This window comes from Camellia sinensis, chromosome 11 (assembly GCF_055761805.1).
Source record: "Camellia sinensis isolate YWXY chromosome 11, ASM5576180v1, whole genome shotgun sequence".
In the NCBI taxonomy this organism is placed as follows: Eukaryota; Viridiplantae; Streptophyta; class Magnoliopsida; order Ericales; family Theaceae; genus Camellia; species Camellia sinensis.
In genome coordinates this window covers 122,232,435-122,259,205 of record NC_138971.1, presented here as the reverse complement: position 1 = coordinate 122,259,205, position 26,771 = coordinate 122,232,435, and the positions used below count along the sequence as shown (strand labels likewise).

At 35.9% G+C, this 26,771-nt stretch overlaps 2 protein-coding genes across 2 annotated transcripts; both read right to left on the bottom strand.

Annotated features, from left to right (window-relative positions):
- Positions 1-4,598: 4,598 nt before the first annotated feature.
- On the bottom strand, positions 4,599-5,447 carry LOC114293596 (uncharacterized). Its single transcript, XM_028237688.2, has one exon. It carries the CDS (start codon positions 5,445-5,447, stop codon positions 4,599-4,601), a length of 849 nt encoding a protein of 282 aa, XP_028093489.2.
- Positions 5,448-5,515: 68 nt separating this feature from the next.
- On the bottom strand, positions 5,516-7,066 carry LOC114293595 (uncharacterized). Its single transcript, XM_082895332.1, has 2 exons — positions 6,678-7,066; positions 5,516-6,437 (listed from the first exon to the last, which is right to left on the bottom strand). The coding sequence occupies exons 1-2, from the start codon at positions 7,064-7,066 to the stop codon at positions 5,516-5,518; spliced, it is 1,311 nt and encodes a 436-aa protein (XP_082751458.1).
- Between the last annotated feature and the right edge of the window lie 19,705 nt (positions 7,067-26,771).

The window sequence follows — 26,771 nt, the reverse complement described above, 5'->3', positions numbered from 1 at the left end:
AATCTATGGCAATGCCCCGATTAGCTTCTGTTTGCACTTTTTCTTGAAATGCGCGCCAAACTCCGGAAAGTTGCTGATTCTTGATTTTTGCTGCAACAGAGAGCAGGAAAGGGGCATAGCAATGTATTTTCACAAATATATGCATGCCTCGATCCTCGTGCCACCAATCACGCATATCGATACATGATGGCAGAGGAGTCGAAATGTGCAACTTAATATAGAATGAATGCACGTGTAAACACAACGAGACCTAACTCCATCATGGATGATCCGGAGTGTCGATGACTGGGGAATTGAGACACATTCCGTCACTCGGAGTACGAAATGCACCTCGTTTCCCGTGCTCGGGCTAACTCCTATTCCGAACACGATGCAATATGCATGACATGCATGAAATGCAACTAAGACACAATCCTAACATACACAATGCTATGGAATGACATGCCTCGAAATGCGTGCACACGGGCACACAAACTGAGGAAATGCATGAATGCGATCTAAGATACAACCTAGTATGCACAATGCTATGAAAATGAGATGCCTCGAAATGCGTGCACACGGGCACGCAAACTGAGAAAATGACATACGCAATGCAAATGACATGAAACTATGATATGGGCTTATACCAACATGAGAGAGCCTCAGTCACACTCATATAGGATGCCGGTGGATGAAAATGAAGTGCCTCGAAATACGTGCACACAGGCACGCAAACCGAGGCAATGACATACGCAATGCAAATGACATGAAAATGATATGGGCTTATACCAACATGAGAGAGCCTCAGCCACACTCACATAAGAGGTCGGTGGATGAAAATGAAGTGCCTCGAAATGCGTGCACACAGGTACGCAAACCGAGACAATGGCATATACAATACAATATGGCTAAAATGGCATATAGAATGCAACATGGACTTACACTAACATGAGAGAGCCTCAGCCACACTCACATAAGAGGCCGATAGATGAAAATGAAGCGCCTCGAAATGCGTGCACACGGGCACGCAAACCGAGGCAATGGTATATGCAATGTAATGGCATGGAAATGATATGTAAACATGCTAATGGATTTTCAGCAATGAAAAGTGGGGGAAAACAGCCCCGAAATGAGGCGAAAACACACCCGATTCATGGAATCTCTCCCAAAATGCAAAATTAGGCGCATAGAATGAACTACAGCTATACAAAGCATGCATAATTGGTACATGGAATGAAAAGAAAGAAGCAAGGAAGCCTCAAAATAAGCATTTTTCCAGTACAAATCATGGCCAAACAGCAAATAAGGATAGGGCACCAATGACATGCAAAAATGGCCCTAAACATGAGATTATGAAGCAACTCATGGCTGCTAACTCCAAATAGGTTAGGGCCCTTCAACAAAGTTGAAGAGGGGCCCAAAATATGATGTTTTCCAGAACTGTAAAAACCCCAAAAACAAACACAGGTATGGCTGCACTCCCATGCAAGAAAAAGGGCCAAAAGGTGGCCAAAGAGGCAAGTGGTATATGTAAAGCCCAAACTGAAAAATTACCTTCTACAACATTGAAGAGGGATAAAAAATAAGCATATTTACAGAACTGTAAAAACTCCAAAACAGTATGAAAACATGCTAGAAATGCAATGCAAAATGAGGCTCAAAAAGTGGCTATAACACAAAGTATGCAAAGCGTTCACCAAAAACCCAAAGACCCTTAATGGAACATGTTAAGAAGGTCAAAATAAGACTATTTCTAGGCCTGTAAAAAGACCAAAAACAGAAGTATGATAGGCTGCCAAAGCATGCAAGAAAAGGGGACCAAAGAGGGATATTGAAGCAAGTGCAATATGGAGGGCTCAAACAGGGTTGAGCCCTTAATGAAACAAGAAAATGAGCTCAAAAAAATGGCCTTTTCAGTTTTGGTCGGAGCTCAAATCAATAAGCATGTTTGGCTAAGGAAAGATACCAAAATAAGCTCAAAAAAGGAAGAACACTACTTACCCTTGAAGGCTTGACTTTGGTTGCCTCTTGGCTTGAGTTTGTGGTTCCCTTAGGCCTTGGAGAACACCTCCTTGCTGCTGGAAATGGAGTGGTGGTGGTGGAGCTTGGTGTTGTAGAAGAAATGGTGGTGTAGGGGTTGGAGTTTCTTGCTTGAAAGAGAGGGATAGAGGGAGATTTTTGTATGCAAGTTTGAAGATGAATTTTTCCAACCTCTCTCACCAATGCCACCTGCTGGTTATATGGACCAAAAGGAGAAGGAGCATGGAAGGAAAGGGTGGGGGAAAAGGACCAAGCCTTTCCCCCACAAAATATCCCCCGGATACAGATCTTTTCTGGGGGAAAAGGCTACACAGCTGTAAAGTGTATCACACAAGGAACATGGCCGGCCCATTATTGGACTTGGAAGTGGCCGGCCGGCCACCCCCCCTAGCCGGCCGGCTAGGGGTCAAAAAGGGCAAGTGGCTTTAGTGGCCGGCCACCACATATTGGTGGCCTCCTAAGTCTCCTCTTCACAACCCTGTGGTTCGAATTTGGAAACTCTAAAACAGGAGAGAGAACAAGCCATTTTTAGGAGGGGTTCTAAAGGTTCAAATGGAATTAATGGCCGGCCATAAACTTTTAGGGTCCTCCCATGTGTGTACAACACAAATATGTGGTTCAAAGTTCAAGAAAGTGGCCCAAGGGTGTTCAACATTGGCTCGGAAGGAGGGGTTCAAAAGGGTCAAGAAACATTAGTGGCCGACCATGAACTTTTAGGGTCCTCCCATGTGTGTACATCACAAATATGTGGTTTGGGTTTGAAGAAAATGGCTCCAAGGTGTTCAACATTAGCCCGGAAGTGTGAAAAACGGGCATCGGAGGGCGTCAGAGAAGTAAAAATTGGTTGTTGAGACAATTGCTGGCCTCCCACCCTTCTACGGTCTTCCTGGTGATAAAACAGAGGTTCCTGCCAAAAATGAACAAAAACCGATGCAAAACGAATGCTCGGGGGCCAAAACACGCAGTTCGGGGTCCCGAAAACGGGCTGCTAAGCACCGAAAGTGGCATTCGGCCACGAAGTGGGTTTCTCCGACCCCAGTGTCCCTTGAAAGGGAGAAAATAAGATGTATGCCAAAAATCAGAGCAAATGGAGATGGTTAAGCGGTCCCGAACCGAGGCACATGGCCAACGGTCCCGAAAAATCGGAAACCGGACTCCGAAATGGGCAAAATGGCCTGCGGCCACAAAGTGTAGCCCACGGCCACTGAGAGATGGTCTATGGGACCTCTCCCTCCCCTCGGGAAAAGAAATAGAAAAAACCGAGTCTAGTTCGCAAACCGAGACAAGACACAGAAGAGGGTTCGGAAATCCGGAGGCAGGGCTTACGGCCGCGACTCTGAGACTTCTGAACGAGCACGATATGCAACGTCACCGAGCGCTCAATCGGTGATGTCTGAGTCTTAAGGTCGGTCAAAAATGGGGTGTCTACACCTTGTAAGTTAATTGTTCGACAAATTTATAAAATCTAAAATTAATTTGTAAATTCACAAATATGAATATATGGAGCATAGTAGTAAACTTCATAATACATGATGCAAATACCACATATATGTCCATATTGTCTTTGTTGTATATACTTGCTCTATCAGATATGATAGGATTTCTGTAAAAAGATTACAACAACTATTAGCAAATGTAACATATTGAAATTATTCATATAAAATGCCGCAAGCATATTATCATAGCGATGTTGTCGTTGCCTTAAAAGCTCTCGCACAATTAATTTTCCCAATTGTTTTTTATCAACTTTAATAGAGACCTTCCATCCAAGACTGTATATGGAGAACTGTTTGACTAACATTAATTCAAAAGGTATAGTCAAACTCAAAATATATGCGAATATTGTCAGATTAAATAGCCAAAATTTTGAAAACATTATTTTTTGAACATAAGTGAAGCCAATACCTGATTTGTAACTTTCTTAGCTGCAACCATATTTGACTCCTCTTGATAATTCTCCTAAAGCTGAAGTAGCTTTATTTTTTCAAGTATTCCTTCAATCAATAATTATATGAAGATATATTATAAGTATATTAATTGTAGATTAAAAAAATGACATAATATAAGCACAATAAGAACATATTGGTACATACCTCCTGTATCAATAATTTGGTAACAAAACGTCTTTATAGACTACATTGCGGGTATACACTCCTTCTTCATTATTAACTGAACTCTTTTTAACCAAGACTTTCGTTGTCTGATCTGTCCATGACTAAATACATGATTCGGAAGGTAAATTCCCACATGTGGAATTGTTTGACCTTGTGATTTATTTATCATCAAAGCAAAACTAAGGCGAACTGAAAATTGTGTGTGAGTCATTTCAAATGGATGTTTTAAGTTTTCTGGAGCCTTTAATGGAATGCGATGCAGGAAAACTCTCGTGTCTTTGAAATGTCCTGTTAAAATCTCTGAATCTATGAAATTATCGTTCAAAGCTCGATACAGTAGCCTTGTGCCATTGCACAAACCAAAAGAAGAGTCAAGATTCCTCAAAGCATAATTGGGGCTCCAACTTTCAAATGCAATGCATGTGGGGGCATTCCTCCTGGTGAAATGAAATTTAAAAACTCTTGTTAATACAAATTTTGGGTATCATTTTCAACCTTATCAAATGAGTGGTACACTCTTGATTCTCCCGGAAATCTCTGAATGATTTTCTCATTGAGCTTGTCGACATCTTCATTGCGAAGAGTTATTATGCCCCTACTAACCATATACTCGGCGTCAAAAGAATGGTTTCTGATATCAGGATAAATTTCTTCTAATAGTCGAACTATTGATTCTTCGCCATTCCATGGTATTGCCATCGATGTTGGTACTTTGATCATTTTATCTATAATGGTAGGTTGTACACTATCTCCAATAAATAAAAGAAATTCAACAAACTGTTGGTCATTTATAGAGCGCATGTTTTGATTTAAACGAATTATTTGAATGTGACTCCAGAGAGGTGATTTGATTATCGATGCAGTAATAGTTTCAGCTTTTGTACCTTTAGGAACAATTGGAAGTACTTGTCGAAAATCACCACCAAACACCATAATTTTGCCACTAAATGGATAATCAACACCAGTGATGTCTATGAGTGTTCGATTCAAAGGTTCAAAAGCATAACGATTTGTCATTGTAGTTTCATCCCATATGATGATTGTTGCATGTCTAATCAGTTCTGCCAAATCTGATTGTTTAGTAATGGAACACACGGACGAAGCCTTTGGATTTAATGGGATCTTGAATCTTGAATGGGCTGTCCTTCCACTAGGTAAAAGTGTAGCTGCAATTCCAGAAGTTGCTGTTGCAATGGCAATTCGACCTTGACTTCTCACTGAGGCCAATAGTGCATGATATAAATATGTCTTTCTAGTTCCTTTTGGGCCATCCACAAAGAAGATTGCACCAGTATTGCATTCCACAGCCTCCATGATTGAATTAAATGCTAAGTGTTGATCACTATTTAATGTGGCAATAGAATTTAAGTCTTTTCGAGGAGTTACAATGGAAAGCTCATCTTGTATGACCTTTGGAACTGTTGATTATCATCCAAATTCATTGTCATCTCAGGCAAATCGTATTTTGATATGTTCTTATTATGCTGTAGCAGAAGACAGTTTATATCTTGCAGGGTTTTGTTAAGGATATACATATTATTCATATTGTTTGAAGATATGTAATCTTCAATCAAATAAGGATAAATTTCATCCCACAAACTTCGCACCCCTGTTGGCACACAGTAAACCAAAATTGTAACGAACAATCTCCTTAAAGTTGATGGCATGTGCATGGTTACAGCTTCTAACAAACATTGTCGTATGCTATCATCATGCTCTAACAAACCATGATGTTCAGCTGCTTGTTTAAAAGTTGGGTACGTAATTCCATTAACCATTAACAAATGATCAAATGATTTTGGTCCTCGGATATGATTGAGTAAAATTCTCAGGTAAAATCTCTCCCCTTCTGATGGTGAAACTGTGTAAATTCTACCAATTACTCTTTGATGGTTCAATCTCAACTGCCAAATCTTTGCACTATTACACCATCTATAATGTTGCGGGATCTCTCGATATAAGTACCGATTTGCAGTTTCATCATCAACATTTAATTGAAAGAATTGGGTAAGCATTGTTCTGGAATAATACTTATCGTCTAAAACGTTGGTGATGTCTTGGAACGTATAAAATCTTACTTGCTGCATATTTGGTAAGTGTATTTGGAGGCGTTCTACCGTAGGAGTCATTTTGGTCATTAGGAATTTGAATATTTTCCACAATGCTTTTGGAGCATAAACCCATCTTCCATCTATGAACTGTTGTACTTTATCATAATTAGGACCTTGACGAACTTCTAATGCAACACGATCAGGCCCTTTATAAACATATTTAAATTTGTATAAATACTTCACACTTGTAACACTATTGCAAATTTCAAGATTGATATGACAATCATATTTCAAGAGCAACCATGGGTTGTACGAAATGACCCAACTATTATCCGCCAAGACGCTTGGGTTACTATCTAAAGGAACTGACTCCCTTTCTCTTCCTCAATAAACAGGATATGAATCGTTTCCAAGTATAGTAATGGAAGAAAATGGCTTTGGGAAATGTATTTTGCACCGGCCATTTGTCATACACGAGGACGGTTCATTGTACATTCCACATGGGCCATGTATCATGTATTTGAGAACTACACTGTATAATCTAGGCTCTGATCTCTTGTCTGGAATTTCAGCTCTGACAATGTTATCATAATCGTCAGGAGTGCATAACTCATCATTTTCATCCAAAATAATGACCATGTGGGCATGTGGTAAGCCTCTTTTTTGGTACTCAATAACATATGCATATGCTAGAACCTTCCCGAGTACATGTTTTGTAAGAATGTCGGTCTTAATCTCATCAAATTTCGAATGAAATATTCTTGTTAGCAAATCAGGACGATCATGTGGTGACTGTCCAGGTAGTAACTCAACTTTAATTTCAGGCCAATTTGGATTATAGGTCATTATAAGGAAAATATCAGACTCTTGAACCAGAGCCATTGCATCTTGATATCACTGATACATGTCTCGTGGGCTACCAACAAATGACAATGATAATATTGTTCTACGACCAACATTATCTAAACAAATATTTCACAAAAGAAATATATGTATATATATATATATGTATGAGTATAAACAAACATGCGTTCATGTAATTGTAATACTGCATGTGACAATTTGTACCTCCATAATTTTCACCAGCATGTACTGCATCTAGAAGACCTTGATAAAAATCTGCTCGAATGTGATTTTGATGAGTACGTATCCATCTTAATTTGTTGGACTCAATCTTCACGTAATTATCTACGACACACTGCTGTAAGAGGCGACCTCCTCGAAGAAAAAGAGATTGATCACCAGGGCGAATATGAACTGACAATATTTGAATACTTATAAATAATTAAAAGTAAAGATTTTATACGAAATAATTATAGATTAAATAACTTCGACGAAGTAATTTTTTAATATTATGTGAATGTCGTTACCTGTAGCATATAAGAATAAAAATCACAACATGTTGTTGTTCTGCCATCATTACTTTTGGTATTTGCATCCCATCCATATGAACCATAGGGTAACAACAGAGGATATTGTAATGGATCATAGTATCCGACAATATCAGAAATATTTAGGAGGTGACCACTGGTTGATTAGACAATGATATCTCTTGGTTTTAAATTTCCAGCTTCTTCACCACCTACTAAAACGGTAGCAACTTCAGGAGAAATAGGAAGGTTGTATTGGGGCCTATTACGTGGTTGCTCTTTGATTTGAGTCTACATTTATATATGTTTGGACGCTGAACCAATTGGCGAAACGTGTGTACAAATGGATTATGAGCATTTAAAATATTCTTATCTTGTCAAGCAAATCGAAGTGCAATTCTTTATTTTCAGACATTCGATTCTCATTCTCATGGTCAGTGTCATAAACATACAGTTGCAAATATCTCGGTCTGTCACTAGAATTTGGTAAGAGACTCCCAATCTTATGATATATGGCTCATTGTGTACGAAACGTGTATACATCTCGAGTTCTTGTTGCTAAGTTTTCATCGACATGAACACCCATTGAAGTGAATGAGAAAACATGGTTGTAGGCTCGAATATGTTGTTTGAAATGACAACCCTCCACTGTTTGGTCAGAGAAAATATCAATCATCTCATTTGGAGCTGTTACTGGTGGCAAAACAATTGTTCCATTATTACAACACATGGTAGATGTTTCACGGTGGAACAATCTTGCGTTGCAATGTCTACATGTAGTTGGAGTAGGGAACTGCATTCTTTGGAACCTTGCACTTTCATGAAAATTTCTTGTGCAATTGTGATATTTCCTATGGATAAATGATCGATTATCTAGAATGTCTTCAGCACTCAAAGCATCCTGATTGTGGTCGACATGAGGGATATTTCCTATGACAATACATGTATGATGTATTGGTTTATTAGTAACATAATAGTATTTATTTGAAAGTGTTTGAGTTGCATGTTCAATATTAAATGTAATTGTACTGCATATCATATGTGCATGTTCATCTTTTTTACATTTATTGTAAAGGTTGTTTGTTTTGTAAAAGTACTTAAACTAAATAATTTATTTTTACCTTCCATCTGAACTTCGCGAGAATCATCTTGTCTGTTGCCACTTGTGCTTCCATGCTTATAAATCGAATGAGTAGGTGCATATCAGGGTAAGTCGATACGTGAGAGTAGACTCATTCTACTTTCCCGTCTAAAAACATTAGTCGCAAATTCTTCGTGAATGGTTGGCAAAACTGTTGCTCGTGGCCTACGCCATCCTATTCTATTTCTTCTTGGGATTGTATCGAAAAAGTTTAACATGTATCCTAACAGTTAAAATTATAAATAATAAATTAATTGAATATTAATGTCAAATTTAGAAGTGTAAAAGCTTACAAAAATAATAATGTTTATAACATTTGAATACACCTACTTGTTTGTGCATTTGTCATATTATGTACTTGATCTGGATGAGAAGTTTGTTCGAGATTTTCAGATATTTGCCTTCTTTGTCGATAATTTGTTCGTCGCCTTGCTAGTTGTTGTTCGCGCCGTTCAGTAGTCAAAGCAGCCCTCCTTTGTCTGACATAATTACGCCAACTTTCCCTTTGAATTTCTCTTTGTTGCACATTAGAGCTCGCACTTTGTTCGCGAATAAACAATCTTCGCCTGCGCTGAGCAAGACGACGTTGCTCCAATCTTGCTGAGCGTTGTTCAGTGCTTAAGTTTTGAAGGCATAAATGTTGTGGTTGTTCAGTTTGAGCATTTGGTGCTGAAGTTGAGCGTTGCCTCCTCTGTTGTAGGTATAAACGACGTCGTTCATGATTTTGTTGTTGTACATGTCTCAAATTTGATGGGTCAGGGTAATCGTGATTCATTTTTCCTAAGATTGTTAGCAAACTAACACTTATGTAGATGAAATCTGGCTATCTTTAAAATGTGCTTACATTATATAAAATTATATAAGATGCAGTAATAATATATTATGAGATTGTTAACTACAACGCGACTCATATACTCACAATATAATAAGCTTTATATTTTTATGTAAGTGTTTTCATATGTTTGTTTTTATATTTTTATAATGCATATTAATTTAAGTACTAATCTCATTTTGTGGAGAATTAAATAAAATTGCAAGTGAAAGAGATTACCTGGTAATGATGAGCCAAAGCGTGTGCAACTTGAGATATAATTTAAAAACAAACTGAATATAAATTTTTCAAACATTCGATTAACTATATATATATAAAAAAATAGAATTAAAAATACTTACAGTCAAAAGAGAAGTAAAAAATAAGTACTAATAAAACACGACTGCAGAAGTTATTTGTTTTGACTATCACAAACTCATTACGTAATAAATATAAAAAAATAATATGAAATTTTGGGACCACTGAATTCTTTCTTACCCAAAAAATACACTTCAAAATAAACATATGAATAAACAAAGGGTTTTTTATTATAATAGTTACAATAAAAAAGATTAGATATAAACGAAGGGTAATAAGAAAAAACTTTTAAAAAATCCAAAAAAAAAAAAAAAAAAAAAAAGACTTTAAAAAAAAACCTGATAACATAACGAAACATTTCATTTTCTATAATTTTTTTTTTGTTTTTTTTTATTTATAGAAAGTATAATTAACAATATTATAGGGAAAAAAATATAACACAAAATAATGTATGATTTAGGTGTTCATATTTTGGTTTCTCAAGTTTCAAGCATAAATCCAACACTCAGGTAGAATACTTACGGTCAAAATAGATAAGTGTAGACACCTTGCTTTGAAGTATACAACAATCAACTATCACTTTAGACACCTACAACTTTCTTTGAATTTTGGCCATCCATGGATGTGTTAAAATTTCATAAGATTTGGCCAAACTTTGTATAATTTTAACTAAAAAATTATACAACAAAAATTCATATAAATAAATTAAAATAAAAAAATTACATATAAATAAAAATATAAATAAAACTAAAAATAAAAATAGAATAAAAAAATTACATATTTAATTTTTTTCAAGCATATATATAAAAAAAAAAAAAAATTACATATTTGATTTTTTCAAGCATAGAAAAAGAAATTATATATTTGAAGCATTACAAACTGAAGCAATAGAATTGTTTTACAACTCAACGTTCATATAGAATACTTACAGTTAGAACAATTAGGTGTCGACAGAGAATAATCCAAAAAGTTTATTCTGAACAACACAAAGTTATAAAGCAACCTACCAAAAATATAAACGAAGGAAAATAATAGTCCGTTTTTTTCTCCAAGAAATCGATTAACATACTTTTTTTTCTTTTACTTTTTAATGAAGAAAATAAAAAGTGTAAGTAATAATGGTACACACAAAATAACAAAACAAGAACCCATATTCTTGGAACACTTGTAGTAAAAAGGATTTGATATACAACAAATAAATAATAAATTCAAAAAAAAAAAATTTAAAAAGACAATTATTTTTTTAAAATTTTTTTGAAATAAAACAAATTTTATGAACATTGAATTGTTTTTAAGAAAAACACACACACAAAATTAAGCAATCAAACAACCTAATTTTTTGAAAACATAAATTGTAAACACACAAACACAAATGTTGATATCAACCAAAAAAAATAATAGTCAATTTTTTTTTTTTAAAACCTAATAACACAATGAAACATTTCATTTTCTATAAATTTTGTATAGAAAGTATGATTACACCCAATGCGTACAAAGGCTTATTAATTAAGTCTAAAAAATCACGGACATTTGTGATATACAGAATCTTTTTATATAATACACCTGATATTTTCTTAGTTGATAATTCAAATTAATAATATTATTATTATTATTTTGTCTATAGTTTGATATTCAATTCTGAATTTAATACTTACAGTGCTTTACATATTTGATTTTTTCAAGCATATAAAAAGAAATTATATATTTGAAGCATTACAAACTGAAGAAGCTCAGTTTCATGCTGAAATCCATTAAGATTCACTTACGAATCAATTACAGAAGACCAAATTGAATCTAAACAACCTAAAAAAATTGAAAGCAGAATAATCGTATGCATGATCTATAGGAATTTTGGAAAACTGTCCTATTAACCAAAAAAGTCAAGTAGATAAATACATCGTATTCTATTTATGAAGAAATCATATAATACAAACTCAAGGTAGTACTTATGGATGGCAGGATCCACTTGGAGACAACTGCCCACATTGCCCAAAAGAAATCTGCCTCAAAAAATGAGTTTATGATCCAAACTATAACAAACATTTTCTTAAGACTTTGTTCATAAGAAAACACAATGCATGGTACTTATGCAAGTATAAGGAATAGTGATAATCACCATAAATGCAGAAAATGATATGAGCATACAACCACTGTTGACAGAGCAAAAAAAAAAAAAAAAAGAGAGAGAGAAAGAAAGAAATGGGGCAAATAACAGTGCAGCCGGGTCAGAAACATTGTACAAAATTGAATAGAAGCACGGTTTTAAGTACATATATCTTTCATTGCTTACCTTCCTTTTGTGTGATGCAGAAATTGGAAAGCATCGTCAGGAAATTTACCTGCAAAAGTTAAAAAAACATGCAAAGTACAGTGAAGATAGTGAAGTTTCAGAACTTTTGTAACTGCTTTAGACGTGGAGAGTGGGAAGTGGAATTGGTGTTTTAATTTATCATTTTAGCCCTAATTAAAACTGATGTAAGTGTAAGAAGTTAAGGCCATTTTAGGAAAAAATGAGAAAAGTTTTTTAGGAGTGGCTTCATGACACCAAAATTGGTGTTGGCTTTTAATAATAGAATAGATAGATATATTTGAAGTAAAATCATATGGTTGGGCCGGTTAGTGAAATTTATATAGTACCAACAAAATGTAGTAAAAATTAATGACTATTGCTATTGGACCACTTCATTCAATATTTGATGAATTCTTAACTTGCTGATAGCATCTTATTATTTCTGGTGCCATTTTTTCTTTTTTTACTGTAGGCGGTTTCTTTAATCTTTCATCTCTGTTAAGTGATATGTTACTTTTAAAAGAGTTTTGCTACAGAACACCATTTTTTCATAATTCAATCTTTTGTTTTTGTGACCACGTTGATCCACATACAGGGTTATTTTGGAAAGATGATTAAAAATTGGCTTTTTAATTTTTTTGACTTTTTTCACTATCTCATGTGAGAAATGATATGATTCAAAATAAGGGTTCGTTTAGGAAGTAGGTTGGTTTTTTAGCTTTTTGGCTTTTTTAGTTATTTTAGCCCGAGAAATGATATGTTTCCATTAGCGTACTTATGCTTGCATGTTTGCATCATTCATCTGTATTGCATGCACCGGGCTCGGCGCATCATACTAACTGCATTGTATTTCAATTCCGAGTTGAATATGTGTTAGCTGTAGCATCTCATATGCCATTCTTAGAATAGCCGAGCCTATTATAGTTGCATCTTTGCATGTGTTGCATTAGGCATTTCTGTATAGTTAGGATCATGCATGGATTTCTAACATAGCTTTTGTTTTGGCTTGGAGTACTCGGTAAGTTTTATGCTTTAGCATCCTTACATGCGTGTGAGTGACTGCCATGATAGCATGCTTACCATGAGGCTATTTGCTTATGTGATATACCTGCCTGAATGCCTGTGGGTGAAGGTTGGATTATCTGAATTGGAACAATGCATTGACTGTAAGTTTTAAGCCCACCAGATAGTGGCAAACCATCTTTTCTAAGCCCACCCGAGGGTGGCAAAATCTGCATTTTTCGCCTACTTGCGAGTAGCAAACCGCTTTCAAAAACAAACATGAAATATTTTGTTCCAATTCAGGCGATCCAGTCTATACTTGTTTGTTGTGCGCATCATATAGTAAATCTAGGCTAATAACTGGAATAAGAACGCATAATGTTTTCAAAACTAGATATCATGATTAGTAGAGGCCGATCTTTGATCGGGCGAGCGGGGGTACTCACGAAGTGACCTTCCCCAATCGTACCCAAGTTCCCGAGCCGAGGCAACTTTGGTGATGACGGACACGTGGCCTTAGGCAAACGAGTCAGGGTTTCCTAAATTCCCCAAAATAAAATATTTAGGTAGCGACTCTGTATCTGGCAAAGCAGTTCATGTTTGGTACTTCTTTCTAAAAATCTCTTTTCAAAATGATTTGCCGGATTTGGACTCTTTGATGATTCATCGGTCTTGCATTGCACTCTGCGAGATTAGATATAGGACCGTGAATTTGAGTCCCGAACTGTAGTGAGCCCATAATGAACAAATCACGGGATTTCCCTCTCGGGACGTTCGGGGACGTCTACAATGCCCCATGAATTGTAAACAAACCCCAAGAAATTCAACAAATTCTAAGTACAGGAAAAAGAAAAATTCCTAAATGAAGACATGAAACTCAAATGAATCTAAATTGAGAAAATCTATTAACCAACAGAAAAAGTTGTTTATAGAAACAGAGCTATTCCAAAAAGGAGCGCCAAAAACAAATAGAGAAAGGGAGAAATCAAGTTACTTGATGGTTGTGTTGATTGAACAGTGGTGGGCAGATACAGTGATGATGTGGTTGTGGCTGGAACACATAGCTAGGCTTTAGAAATCTTATAATAAGCTATAGCACACAGGGAAGTAATAAACGGAAGCACACAGTAATAAACTATAGCGACCTCGGGTCTCTACCCGACTGCCATGGTATTCGGGATCCGAATCTTGTTGTTTGATGCTGCCGGTTATGTCTTTCTTCCTTACACGTCTTGAATTTGAGTTTTGGAATGACTTAAGCGTGTTTAGAACAGGTTGGTTGCCTTTCGGTCTAGAATCTTGTTGCTCAGAATTTTAGTCTTCCGCTCAAGTGGGCCTTTTTGCGCTCGAGCGGAGTTTGCAATCTTTCAGTATCGGGTGTCTCTACAAAAGTACTGCAAGAGTGTTTTTCACGCTCGAGCGGAGTTTCTTACGCTCGAGCGTGTCTGAGCTCGAGCGGCCCTTATGGCGCTCGAGCGACTGTCTGCAAATTGTGAAATATTAGACGGGTGTAATCCACGCTCGAGTGGTGCTCTTTGCGCTCGAGCGAGTTGTTGTTGTTGTGTCTGACGCTCGAGCGTGAAACTCTCCGCTCGAGCGGACTGTGCGTATATCAGATCGTAAAAGTGACTTTTTACATAACTTTTTCATCTCTTTTTCATCCAAACCCTAAGTTGAGAGTTTCTCTCTCTAGAAATACTCTCTCTCTCTCTCTCTCTCTCTATATTTGACCTAGATCTAGTGGTCTTCTTACCCTCCTTCCTTAGACAAAAAGATTGAGCTTTTCAAGATCTTCATTTCTATCCAAGAAGAAGTGGGATTTGCCATTTTTTGAAGCTTCACCTTTGTCTAGCCCTTCCCCTTGGGCTTCTACTTGGAGGTAGGGATTTCTTGAGTCATGTATATAAGTTTTGCTAGATTAATGTTAATTTAAAAAGGGTTTTGAAGTTTTGAGTTGATTTTTTTGATTTTGATTTCAAAATGAAGAGGGTCTTGAATGTAAGTTTGTATTTCAACATTTTACTATTATTTTGTGGGTTTTCCTCTATTAAACTCATGGAAAAATGGTGTGATGGAGTTCCTATAAGAAAATGATGGAGTTTTGTTTTTAATAAAAACCCTAGAAATTGGGGATTTTCTTAAAAAGTAGAAAGACCTATGGAAGTTCTTCTTTTCTTGTGATTGAAGGATGAATGAGCATTGATTTTATGATATAGTTGCTAATAGCAATTTCTTGATGTATGTATAAAATGGAGGTCCATTTTTAAAGTCCATTGATAAATGTATATATGTGTAGAGTTATGAGATGGCAAGTTGTTGAGTGCCATAGATGATGTAAAAATGTTTGATATTAATGAAATGGGAAAATAAAGTGAAAGATGACATGCTGGTCATATTGAAAGGGTTGATCATGATGAATCATTGCTGAGGATGGTGTGTTGAAGACACATGATTATTTTGCGAGATGAGAAACGTATTTGTGAAAGTGAGAGAGGTATTGTTTATTATTGTTGTTAAGGCATTTTGAAAATAGAGAAGTGTTATGAGATATTAATTATTGCCTCTCATTTCCATTTGATTTAATATCACCATTGTCTATGAAGTGAATTATTACCATTGTTGCATTCTCATCATGTTTACTTGAGAATGATTATATTGTAATGAGAACTAATGGAAACGTGTATAGGGTAAATACGTTGATAAGGCCGAATAGGGGGTGTAGATGAATTTGATAAGTTGGCCTGAGTGTTTAGGGTGAAAGACCCGAAAGCCTCGTGGATAGGCGTCGAGTCTTCCGGTTAATACCGGTAAAAATGATAGTTTGGTAGTACTCGTAGAGTCTACTTGCAGACACCAGCCTAAGAATTACCAGTGTCCTATTTACCGCCCCTGCTGATTTAAATATTGAAAGTTTGAAATTGATGAGATTGCATAACATTATTGAGAACATGATGATTTTGAAATAGTGCATTGAAATAAAATTTTCCTTCAATATGGGCACTTGCATGGCATTACATATGCATTTTTTTTTTCACGCTGATGGTATTGGCATAACTGTATATACTTTGTGAGGAATCTCTACTGGGCTTTATGCTCACCCCTATGGGAATTGGTGCAGGTAAAGGTGTGGTGACCCTGCCAAGCTAAGGGCGTGGAGATGTTTGAAGAAGAGTAGTTTGACTCTTATTTTGTTGTGATATTTGTTGTAAGCCAAGGGCTAATGTGTTTGGGTCCGAGAGACCATTATGTGTAACTGGGCTATTGCCTTGGAACTTTTAAGCCCTTAAGGGCCTTATTTGTTGTGATTTAATAATTTCTTTTACATGCGATTAGTTCATGTACTAGTTTGTAAATAAATGTATAATGGCATATGAGAATACTTTGGTAAATATTGGAATCATGCAAATGAATTTGAGCAATATCTCATTTTGGAAGTGGTTGATGTAATAGTTATGTGAGTTTATTTTCGGGGCGTGACATAAACTGAAACACCTTTGGCCTATGAATAAAAATGAATCCAAACAAAATTCTTTTCAAAGAGTAGGCAGTGAACACATGAAACTCAAATGAATCCAAATTGAGAAAATCTATTAACCAATAAAAAAAAGTTGTTTATAGAAACAGAGCTATTCCAGAAAGGAATGCCAAAAATAAATAGAGAAAGGGAGAAATCAAGTTACCTGGTGGCCGTGTTGATTTGAACGGTGGTGGGCAGGTACAACGATGATGTGGTTGTGGCTGGAACACATAGCTAGGCTTTAGAAATCTTATAATAACTTGTAGCACACAGGGAAGTAATAAACTGAAGCAAACAGTAATAAACTAAAGCACCTTTTGATCATACAAGGAAGTATAGTGTGACGACCCAGACTTGTTAATCGTGACGTTAATTAATTATGTGTTAATGCTAATTGAACTAAGTGCCAAGTAATTTAATTTGTGCACATCGGTGCAAATTGGAAAATTGTTTGTTAAGGTTACAACTTTGAAATTGAAATCGACAATCTTATTAGGTGCACAATTGAAATTGAGTACATGGATGGGCTTATAGGAATTTTTAGAGCAATTTGGGAAATTTAATTGAAAATTGATTCAGTTTACTGAAATTATCTGTGATTGAGTGATTGAATTGAGCCTTAATTGGAACTATTACTTATGTTCCTACATGTTAATTATGTGGTTAAGTTCTATTGATTGTTATGAGATTTATTGAATTGTATTGTTTGAACAGATATGTTAGAATGAAAATTAAATCTGTCTGATTCGCTAATTTTAACAAGTTAGAATTAAATAATTAGATAGGAATTATGTAACGACCCCAAAATCCGTATCTGAAATTACCCTTATGCCCTTGTGAGTTAATGCCTTTTTAATTTAATGATATCTGTTTGAATGAAAGAATTATTTGTTGGGTCACGGCTTTAAAATTGAAATTACCGACCTTTATAGGTTCAAAAATCACAATTGAGTACTTGGGTATGTTAATGGGAATTTTTAGACCTATTTGGGAAAATTAATTGGAAATCCAACTTGTCTGATTCGTTAATGTACGTTTGGGTGGTTAACTTAATACTGCCAATTGAAGGCCTTAGAGGCTTCAGAAATCAGAATAGATGACATATTTATGATCAGCTCAATTTTTAGAGTCACCTGGGAAGTTTAATTGAAATTTGATTTTGTGCGATTCGTAAGGGCGTGTTTGGCCTCCTTATTGTGAAAAGCTTAAGTGTGTGTATATTTATATATATTGAGGCATGTTATGTGTGTTGGGAACTCAAGATATGTGAGCCAAAAATATCTAAGGTAGAAGAGAAGAGAAACGTGAGAGAGAAAGAGGGAAAGAGACCAAGATTCTTGAAGGAAAAAACAACTCAACAATCATGGGGGTTTGGAGATGATTAAAGGGAATTGAAGAAAGAGAAGGGGAATCAACTATGGAGGCTTGAGGAAATGGAGGAGAATTGAGAAGAAGACCAAGATTGAACTAAGGTATGATAATTTATCTTGAATCCTTGTGTTTAAGACATTAATTTCATGAAATCATAATGATATGGAAAGATTTGAGACCATTTAAGTTAAGGTTCTAAGCATGTATTTAATTGAATTCAATATAAGGAATGAGACCTTAGGTTCTATGGTTTGTTTATGATTAGGGCTCAATCTTATGAATACCATATGAAATGCACTTTAGAATTGTCCAAAGAATAAAATCAAGCAAGAATTAAGTGAATTTGTGGGTTGTGGGTTGTGTTCTAAGACCCTTGAAGATTATGAAAGATTAAGCATGAATCTTGAACCTTGAAGCAAAGATTGATTTGTTTGAAATGAAAATACATTTGGTTAATGTTGAATTATCATGTTATGGGGCAATTTTACATGTTTTTAAGTGATTTATATTAGAAACTAAGCTTAGAATGGAAGAACCAAGTGTTGGAGCAAAAAGAGCCATTTTCAGACTCCAAACTGCCCAGAGCCGCACGTGCGGCGGGTCTTCCCGCACGTGCGGCGCTACAGTACCAAAACCAAAATTGAATCTGCTAAAAAAGCACGTTCTCCCGCACGTGCGGCTCCATTCCCGCACGTGCGGGGAGACAGCTCTGTTCAGCCAACTTTGAACAAGCATATCTTTTGCATCCGGACTCCGTTTTGAGTGATTCTTGAGCCTAAAATGAAGCCCCAGAAGTCTAGTTTCCAATGGTGGTAGTCTCACTCCCAAATTCTAAATACGGAAATAGTTATTCCCAAATTAGTGAGAGTTGCTCACCTTCTGTCTATCGATTTTGTACCGTTTCTTCGTCTGAACCTTTCTCCTATCGCTTCCTCTTATCTTGAGGCATGGATTATAACCTATGGTGGACTAATGAGTCTAGAACCACCATAGCTATTGATTAAAGAATAAGAAAGAGATTGGTTTTATTCTCATATTCTGTTATGTGCATTATGTTTATAGGTCAAGACGAGGACATCGTTCCACCGCTTCAGAGACCTACCACTGTGAGTAATAGTACGGAAATGTATATTTTATTTACCATTGATAATTATTGTTACTAACGCTCTGTTCCTTGTAAGTGTTACACGAACATTTATGACGATTGGAAATCAATGTGAACGCTGAAAGATTTACGTACATCGGTATGACTTGGGAATCATTTTGTTCTGTCAATAATGGATATTAACCCTCTATTAGTTATTAGCATACTACGTTACTTCTTAAAGAATAGATAGAACTTATGTTCATCCTTGAGCAATGGTATCTGTGTGAATCTAAAATTATTCTGTTGTGTTACGTATGGACCTAAGGTCGTTCAGAACCTATGACATGAATACAAAGGTTTAACGTCATTATGCGACCCACGTTAGAATGTGAATTATTTTGTCTTTGTTAAGTGTACTATAGTGACATGATATGACAAGAAATGCTCTATTTTCTGATATGTTACGTTTTGAATCAATGAGTGATTGTCCACATATATATAAGTATTCATGGCATCCTTAGAACAAGGCCCTTACCCGGGGGTAAAAATACCGTGGTCTTATGGCCCTTGCCCGGGGGTAATAATACCGTGGTTCATGTATGTTATGCTATACTGTGATACCATATGGATGATTCGGTCTTTAAGACCTAAGGATTTCTGGTATGGAACAAAGTGCTATACGGGACTAAGTGCTGATATACGAGTCACTTCTAGAATCCGTACGAGCCACCTCTCGAGTCCATACATATATGAACTGAGGCCTATGGCCGTTCTGTGAAAGTTAAGAGGCCTACGGCCGATCTGTGACATGTGCGAGGCCTATGGCCAAACTGTGACATCTGGGCCTATGGCCATTCTGTATGATCTGTTAGTATGAAACAAAGTGCTGCATGGAACTAAGTGCTGCAATGCGAGTCACCTCTAGAATCCGTGCGAGCCACCTCTTGAGTTCATACATGCATGAAAAGGGCTTAATGCCACTCTGTTAAAGGGCTTAATGCCAATCTGTTTAAGGGCTTAATGCCACTCTGTTCAAGGGTTTAAAGCCATTCTGTTTAAAGACTGGGCCTAAGGCTGTTCTGAAATTAGTACAGAATCAGATTAACTATAAGTTCTCTGCATTTATATACCTTGTGATTCAAGTTAGTTATTGGATTATCACGTACTATTATTCATTGAGCCTTGCTCACTCTGTTTTTATGTATGTTTATGTAGGTGAGCCATCGGGGATTGACACTAGAATTGTATTGGGGTCAACCTGTTTGCCAAGCCGCCTGGGGTACGCCTCCGTGTTGAGGCCTTAATTTTGATTACTGGGAGTTATGTAATTTTTGGAGTCTTATTTAAGTTTGTGTGAGATCTGCATAATTCTGTGATTGTATATGTAATTATGGGAATGTATGTAAATGCTAAATCAATTAAACAATCATATATGCACAAGCTTAATGGATGTTGCCTTTTATTGATATTGCTTCCGCTTAAGGCCCCGTATGTGGTTAAATATTATTCTAAAATTTCTGTTTTGAGGCCTACGTACAGGCCGGTCATGGACCAAACTTTTAGGGGCGGGTTTGGGTCGTGACAAATTAGAGCCTAATTCACCTTAGTATATTTTAATTTAGTGTAATTAAGATTATAAGATGATGAGATTAATTTAATTTGAGTCAAATTGATTTTAATTAATTTCTTTAGTCTAATTAATTTGAGTCTAATGCTTTTTACTCATCAAATTAAGAATATAGAAAATAAAATTAGTGGATCTTGTTGGGTAGCCTTAAACTATACACGTAGAGAGAGAGGGGGAGTAAAGACTTGGTGAGACAACTCAACATAGAGAAGAAAGAGAAGAAAAAGAAAGTGAAGAAAAGAACACCCAGAGAAAGAAGAAAATTGAAGGAAAAGTAGGAATTCAACTCAATTCTCTAACTCTAGGTAAGAATTCCTTGCTTGTATCTCACCAATTTGAAAAATCACATTCATATTATGGAATTCTAGATTATTTAAGAAGAATATAAACTTGATGAGGTGAATTAAACTTGATTGTAAGAGATGTTGATATAAATGGAAAATGTATACATGAATGTCAAGATTTTTAAAGATTCATGAACATACATTCATTCTCTTGCATGGATTCACAAAATGAAGTAATTTTCCATGAGAGTTGAGGATTTTAAGCTTAAGGATGCAAGTTTTAAGATTAAATATTTCAATTCATGGAGTAAATATTAGAGTTGGGTCTATATAATTATAAAATGAGGAATTAGAAGAATACATGCTTAAAACTCAACATGCATTGCATAATTTTAGTTCAAACACCTATTAGTTTGCATGATCCTTACATGCATGTCATGTTTTCAAGAATCCATGAACAAAACAATCATTTTCTAAACTTATTTTCAAACATGATTCGTGGAGTTTGAGAAGAGATTAAACATGAATTAGAGCTTGGGTTCAAGAAAATGGATGTTTCATGAAATTGAGTTTCAAAAATGGAAGAATGAGTTTAATTTGATATTTAGAACCTTATAAGAATTCAATTAAAAATCTGATTTAGGTTCGTAAAAGTAGATGTAGTCAAATTAAGCCTTAATTGAGAATTAATTAAATTTAATTGAAATTGAGTTAGGCTTAAGATTATGGAAATAAATGTGAAGATTAAGTATTTGGGCCTTGATTTGCTTGAAAATGGAGTTGAAATTGCAAAATGTACATATTTATGAATTTCTGATTCAGTAATTTAAACATGGCTGAATAATTGTAATTTAATGTGTATGAACCTAATTTAAGTTTGATTATGTAATTAGTGAAGTTAATAAGGGTTGGTATATGATTAGATTATTTATATTTAATTAGTTTGGTTAATACATAGCTAAACATATTTTAATTGGAAATTAATAATCTAATTTATTCCTAATACTAGTCATCCATATTTAAAGGGAATGGAAGAAAAATAAATAGGAATAACTGAATAAAAAATTAGAATCAAATGAGAAAAAACAAATAGAGATCGAACGATCGAATTGAATAGAATTGTAAGAGTGTGATTGTAATTGTGTTGTGCTTGACTTTATTTGTTTAGGTCGGACGCCGAACCATTAGTATGTGTACCGAGGAGCCCACTATAAGTAACAATGTTGTAAAGATATGTTCTATCATATTTATTTTCTGATTGATAAATTATATTGTTTTTTGAAATAATACTTTTTTATCGATTGAATGATGATCCTAATTTCTGAACGGTATTCGTAGCATCCATAGCATATTGTTGTTGTTATTGATATTGTTATCGCTATTGTTACAGAGATCTCTATCAGTTCCAATTCTTGGAACTATTGTTTATTGTTTGATGGCCATCAATTGATTGTTCGATCTTTAAGACCAGTTGTATTGTTTCTATTGGATGTACCATGTATGACTTATATGAATCTGAATGATTATTAAATTGAATGATTGATTGATTGATTGATTGACACAAGATATTGATTGAGAAAATATCCTATTGATAATTGATTGTTTCAAATATTGTAAAGACATCATTCATAACCCCTTTACGCAGTTGTTATTTACTGGGCTCTAGCTCATTGTTTATTATATGTATGTAGGTGATTAAGCACCGGATCAGAGTTAGCAGCGTCGACCCGAAACTTGTTTTTGTCAAGCCAACTATTGTGCTTTACTGTGAGGTTCCGAACCATTGCATGTCAGGGCTTATTGGGTGATTCAAATTCACCCTTTTGACATTATGTTTATGCTTATGAGATAAAAATGTTTTATTGAGTTTTGTTAACTGTTTTTGGCAATGGGATTTAATTCCCTAACTTATGTTTCGTTATGTATACACATGTGTTATGGACTTAAGTGTTTGTGTATATACCTATGTATATGAGAGTTTATTTCCATTCAGGTCCTCACAACTCATTGGACGATGTATGTTATTATTGATTGACTTCTGGCAGCCCCTTTATATTGTATTATTGTCACGACCCAAACCCGGCCCTATGGGTTTAGCACCGTAACCGGCCAGTAATCCGAGATTACCGAAGGCCTGCAGAACAGTAATACAGTAAAACAGAGTACAGGGCCTGGCGGAAGCCAATACAGTAAATAAATAATGTCCATTGAGCTGTGACAGTCTGTATGCCAAAAAGATTTTTCGTGCATTCACACATACAAACAGTACAGTCTATACAAAATTTACAGTCACACAGTACAGGGACCTAATCCCTTGGTAACAGTACAGTTAGCAGCTGACAGTCTATACAGTAGTCCAACAGTGTGGGGACAGACAGGGAAAAAACAAAACACCCCAAAGCCATAGCATGGCAACTCGGAACCTCGCAGTGAGGCACAAAGGCTGGCTTGACAAAACTGGAGTCTAACCCGCGCTCCTAGCTCCAATCTGGTGGCTGAGCACCTACATATATATATAAACAGTGAGCTAAAGCCCAGTGAATAACATAATGCGTAAAGAGGTTAAGAATGAGATGTCCTTACAGTAATGAAAACAGTTCATTAAACAATACTTCAGTCTTTCAGTCAGAACAGTTATTCAGTCATATGTGGTACATCCATTAGCATAGCAGTAAACAGTAAGTCTTAAAGACCGAACAGTAATGATGGCCATCAGTCAGTAAACAGTAGTGGTTCCGCGAGGGAACCGATAGAGATCTCTGTAACAGTAGCAGTAACAGTATACAACAGTTGCTAAGGATGCCACAATACATTTAAGAATATAGGACATACATTCAACAATTAACAATAAGTACTTCAGAAAGCAGTTTCGTTAAACAGTCAGAAAACATTCTCAGTTGAACATATCTTTACACAATTGTTACTGACAGTGTTCGGGCTACAGTGTGCTAGAGCGTGTCTCCCCAGTCGCCAACCCTACACAGTTCACAGGTTGAACACACACTAAGCTACACAGTTGGGAAATATCATAATTTAATCCCTAATGCCTCGGTGTGTTCTACATCTATCTCCTCAACAATATGCCTTAAACTAGGCCTAAGAATGCCTAGAATGGGATGAGGATGCAAAGATGTACTTTTAAAAGCATTTTCGAATTTTTCAGAAAACAGGGGTCACGCTCGAGCGTAGGTCACTCCGCTCGAGCGTAGAATTACCCGCTCGAGCGTTCTGCAAAAACAGTCAAAAGTGCTGGATGGGTGGAATCTCCGCTCGACGGACGCTCGACGTCTGCTCGAGCTTGAGACACATGATTCCGCTCGAGCGCCCAATCCTCCGCTCGAGCGGACTGTAAAACAGTGCAGAGATACTGGATGCTCGGATTCCACGCTTGAGCGTCACTTCCCCCGCTCGAGCGGAAGTGCAAAATCTGGAAATTCCAGATTGCACCTCCAAGCTCAAAACCAAGTTCAAATGCATCAAAACCAATCCTCTTGGGCCCATTTTTCTGGAAAACCTTTATAAACACATAGAATAACATGGTTCAAAGCTTAATTTGAGGAATCAAAGCCCAAGGGTGTTTAGTTCAAACTCAATTTCAAATCAATTTCAAGAACAAGATGAACATGCAAACAAGCATGAATTCAAACCAATTTAAAGCTTCAATTTGATGCTCTAAAGAGCCAATTATTTCCAAAACATGATGAAATCATGGCCTACACTCAAAACATGGACATGCATGCAACAATTTGCCATGAACTCAACTCAAAATCCAACAATTCAAACATGCATGCATGAATTATGCTCTATGTCAACATGTATGAACCAAAACATGGCTTAGCTCTACAATTTATCATGGACCATGCAAGACTTAGCTCAAACACAAGAATGAGAAGATGAAATCCTTACCTAGGTTCCTTGAATGCAAGTCTAGAGGTTCAATTTAGCAATCTACACTTCAATTACCAAGCAATTCTTCAAGTTTCCAAGCAATTCAAGGTGAAAAACCAATTTCTCTCCCTCTCTACTCTCTAGGTCGGCAAGGCTCAAGAAAAGGGTTGAGGGAATAATGTTATGATGAAGTGTAAGGCTCAATGTGTGAGATAGTGGCCTACTTAGTGGCAAGTTTGGTAAATAAGTCAAAGTTTGCAATTGATCAATGTTTAATCTAATTTAATCATACCTAATCAGTTTTCAGATAATTACACCATAAAATCACACAAATTATGATGATCATAAAACTTCAATCAATTCCGGATTCGGCCGCCGATAAGGCCTTCAATTAGCAGTTTAAACATAAAACACAAACAGAGCAAATAATCAATCAAACAGATAGAATACAATTTAATATACACACTCAGTCAATTCAGTTCCAGTTTTCAGTCAGTCAGTTCAGTACTTTAACCGGTCCAATTATCAGTCATAATCAGTTCAGTTTAACGGTAATCAATGTTTATCGGTAATCAGTCAGTCATTAATCGGTAAACAGTATGAGGGTTGTTACAATTATCGTCATTATATTTAAATAGGCCTTCGGTAATCACGGATTACTAGCTGGTTACGATGCTAAACCTATAGGGGCGGGTTTGGGTCGTGACAGAGTGGTATCAGAGCACGAGTTATACCGCACACACACGTCCATATGAGCTATAGGATGTCCTAGAAAAGAAATAGGGACATTGCATTGACATATGTGAGTGTGTGTAGAATTGTTATGTGCATAGGTGATAAAAAAAAATGTGAATGTGAAAATGTTTGTGAGCATATCTGAAAATAAAAATGAAATTATGAGAGCCGTCTCCCTATAATTATTGTTACATATAAATAATGCAAAAGACAATAACTATATATGAATTTGAATCCTCTAATGCTCAAATTGACTGACCAGGGAAAATGATGGTGAAGACAATTGCTACAAATTATGTGCAAAATCGTTATGTGATAATTAGTGTGGGAATCATACACTTCTTGACTTGGAATGACTAGTGAACATGCCGGCTGAACTTGGTGAATTATACGAATTATGAATTTGTATTGTATACCTTGGAGCACTTAATATGGAGAACTTTTGGATTTGGAAACCTATGTCAATTATCGGCGAATGAAATTTTTTTATTAAGCATTACTAGAGGGCTAATGATAGACTTGTGAATTTGTGAACATACTGGATTTAAAGGAATTGACTCTGATCTTGAATGCTCTTGAACACTGTCGATGGACTTTGGAATTTAGGAACTTATTGACTAGAGTCTGTCTGAACTATTAGTTATGACATTGATTTTGGGAAGAGCAAATGGAAGTGGGATTGCCTTGTCATCATAGTGCATTTTGTAGAATATGAATTTCGGATGGGTTTTGTTATTGTTCGACTGATGAGTGCCTATGGGAATTTGCGATAACATGAATGTGGTTGCTATTATATGCTTATATGGAATAGTTAAACTGCATGACCTACTTACTTGTGTGATACTCGTGGCTTATGTAATTATTGACTGATTTGTCTAACCTAATGTATTCTGAACCATGTGTAAAAAACAAAAAATAAATAAAATCGAATGGCTGATAATCTGTCACTCTATGGTGCTACATTATCGAATCATGGTTAAAGAACTCTTCTGTGACAATTGAATGTTTGATTTTATTATATCCGGAAGAATTATGCAAGTATTGATGACACGCTTCATTATGTATATAAATCTTAAATTTTGAGAATTTACTGGGTTGGTTATACTGTACTTAGACAATTGAATATGACTTGTCATGAATGATATT

Excerpts from the sequence above, each read along its gene's own strand:
- LOC114293596 (XM_028237688.2), bottom strand. The coding sequence starts at position 5,447 with ATGGAGGCTGTGGAATGCAATACTGGTGCAATCTTCTTTGTGGATGGC.
- LOC114293595 (XM_082895332.1), bottom strand. The coding sequence starts at position 7,066 with ATGGCTCTGGTTCAAGAGTCTGATATTTTCCTTATAATGACCTATAAT. Across the intron at positions 6,438-6,677 it reads ATACATGGCCCATGTGGAAT|TGTTACAAGTGTGAAGTATT; the intron begins GTACAATGAACC and ends AATTTGCAATAG.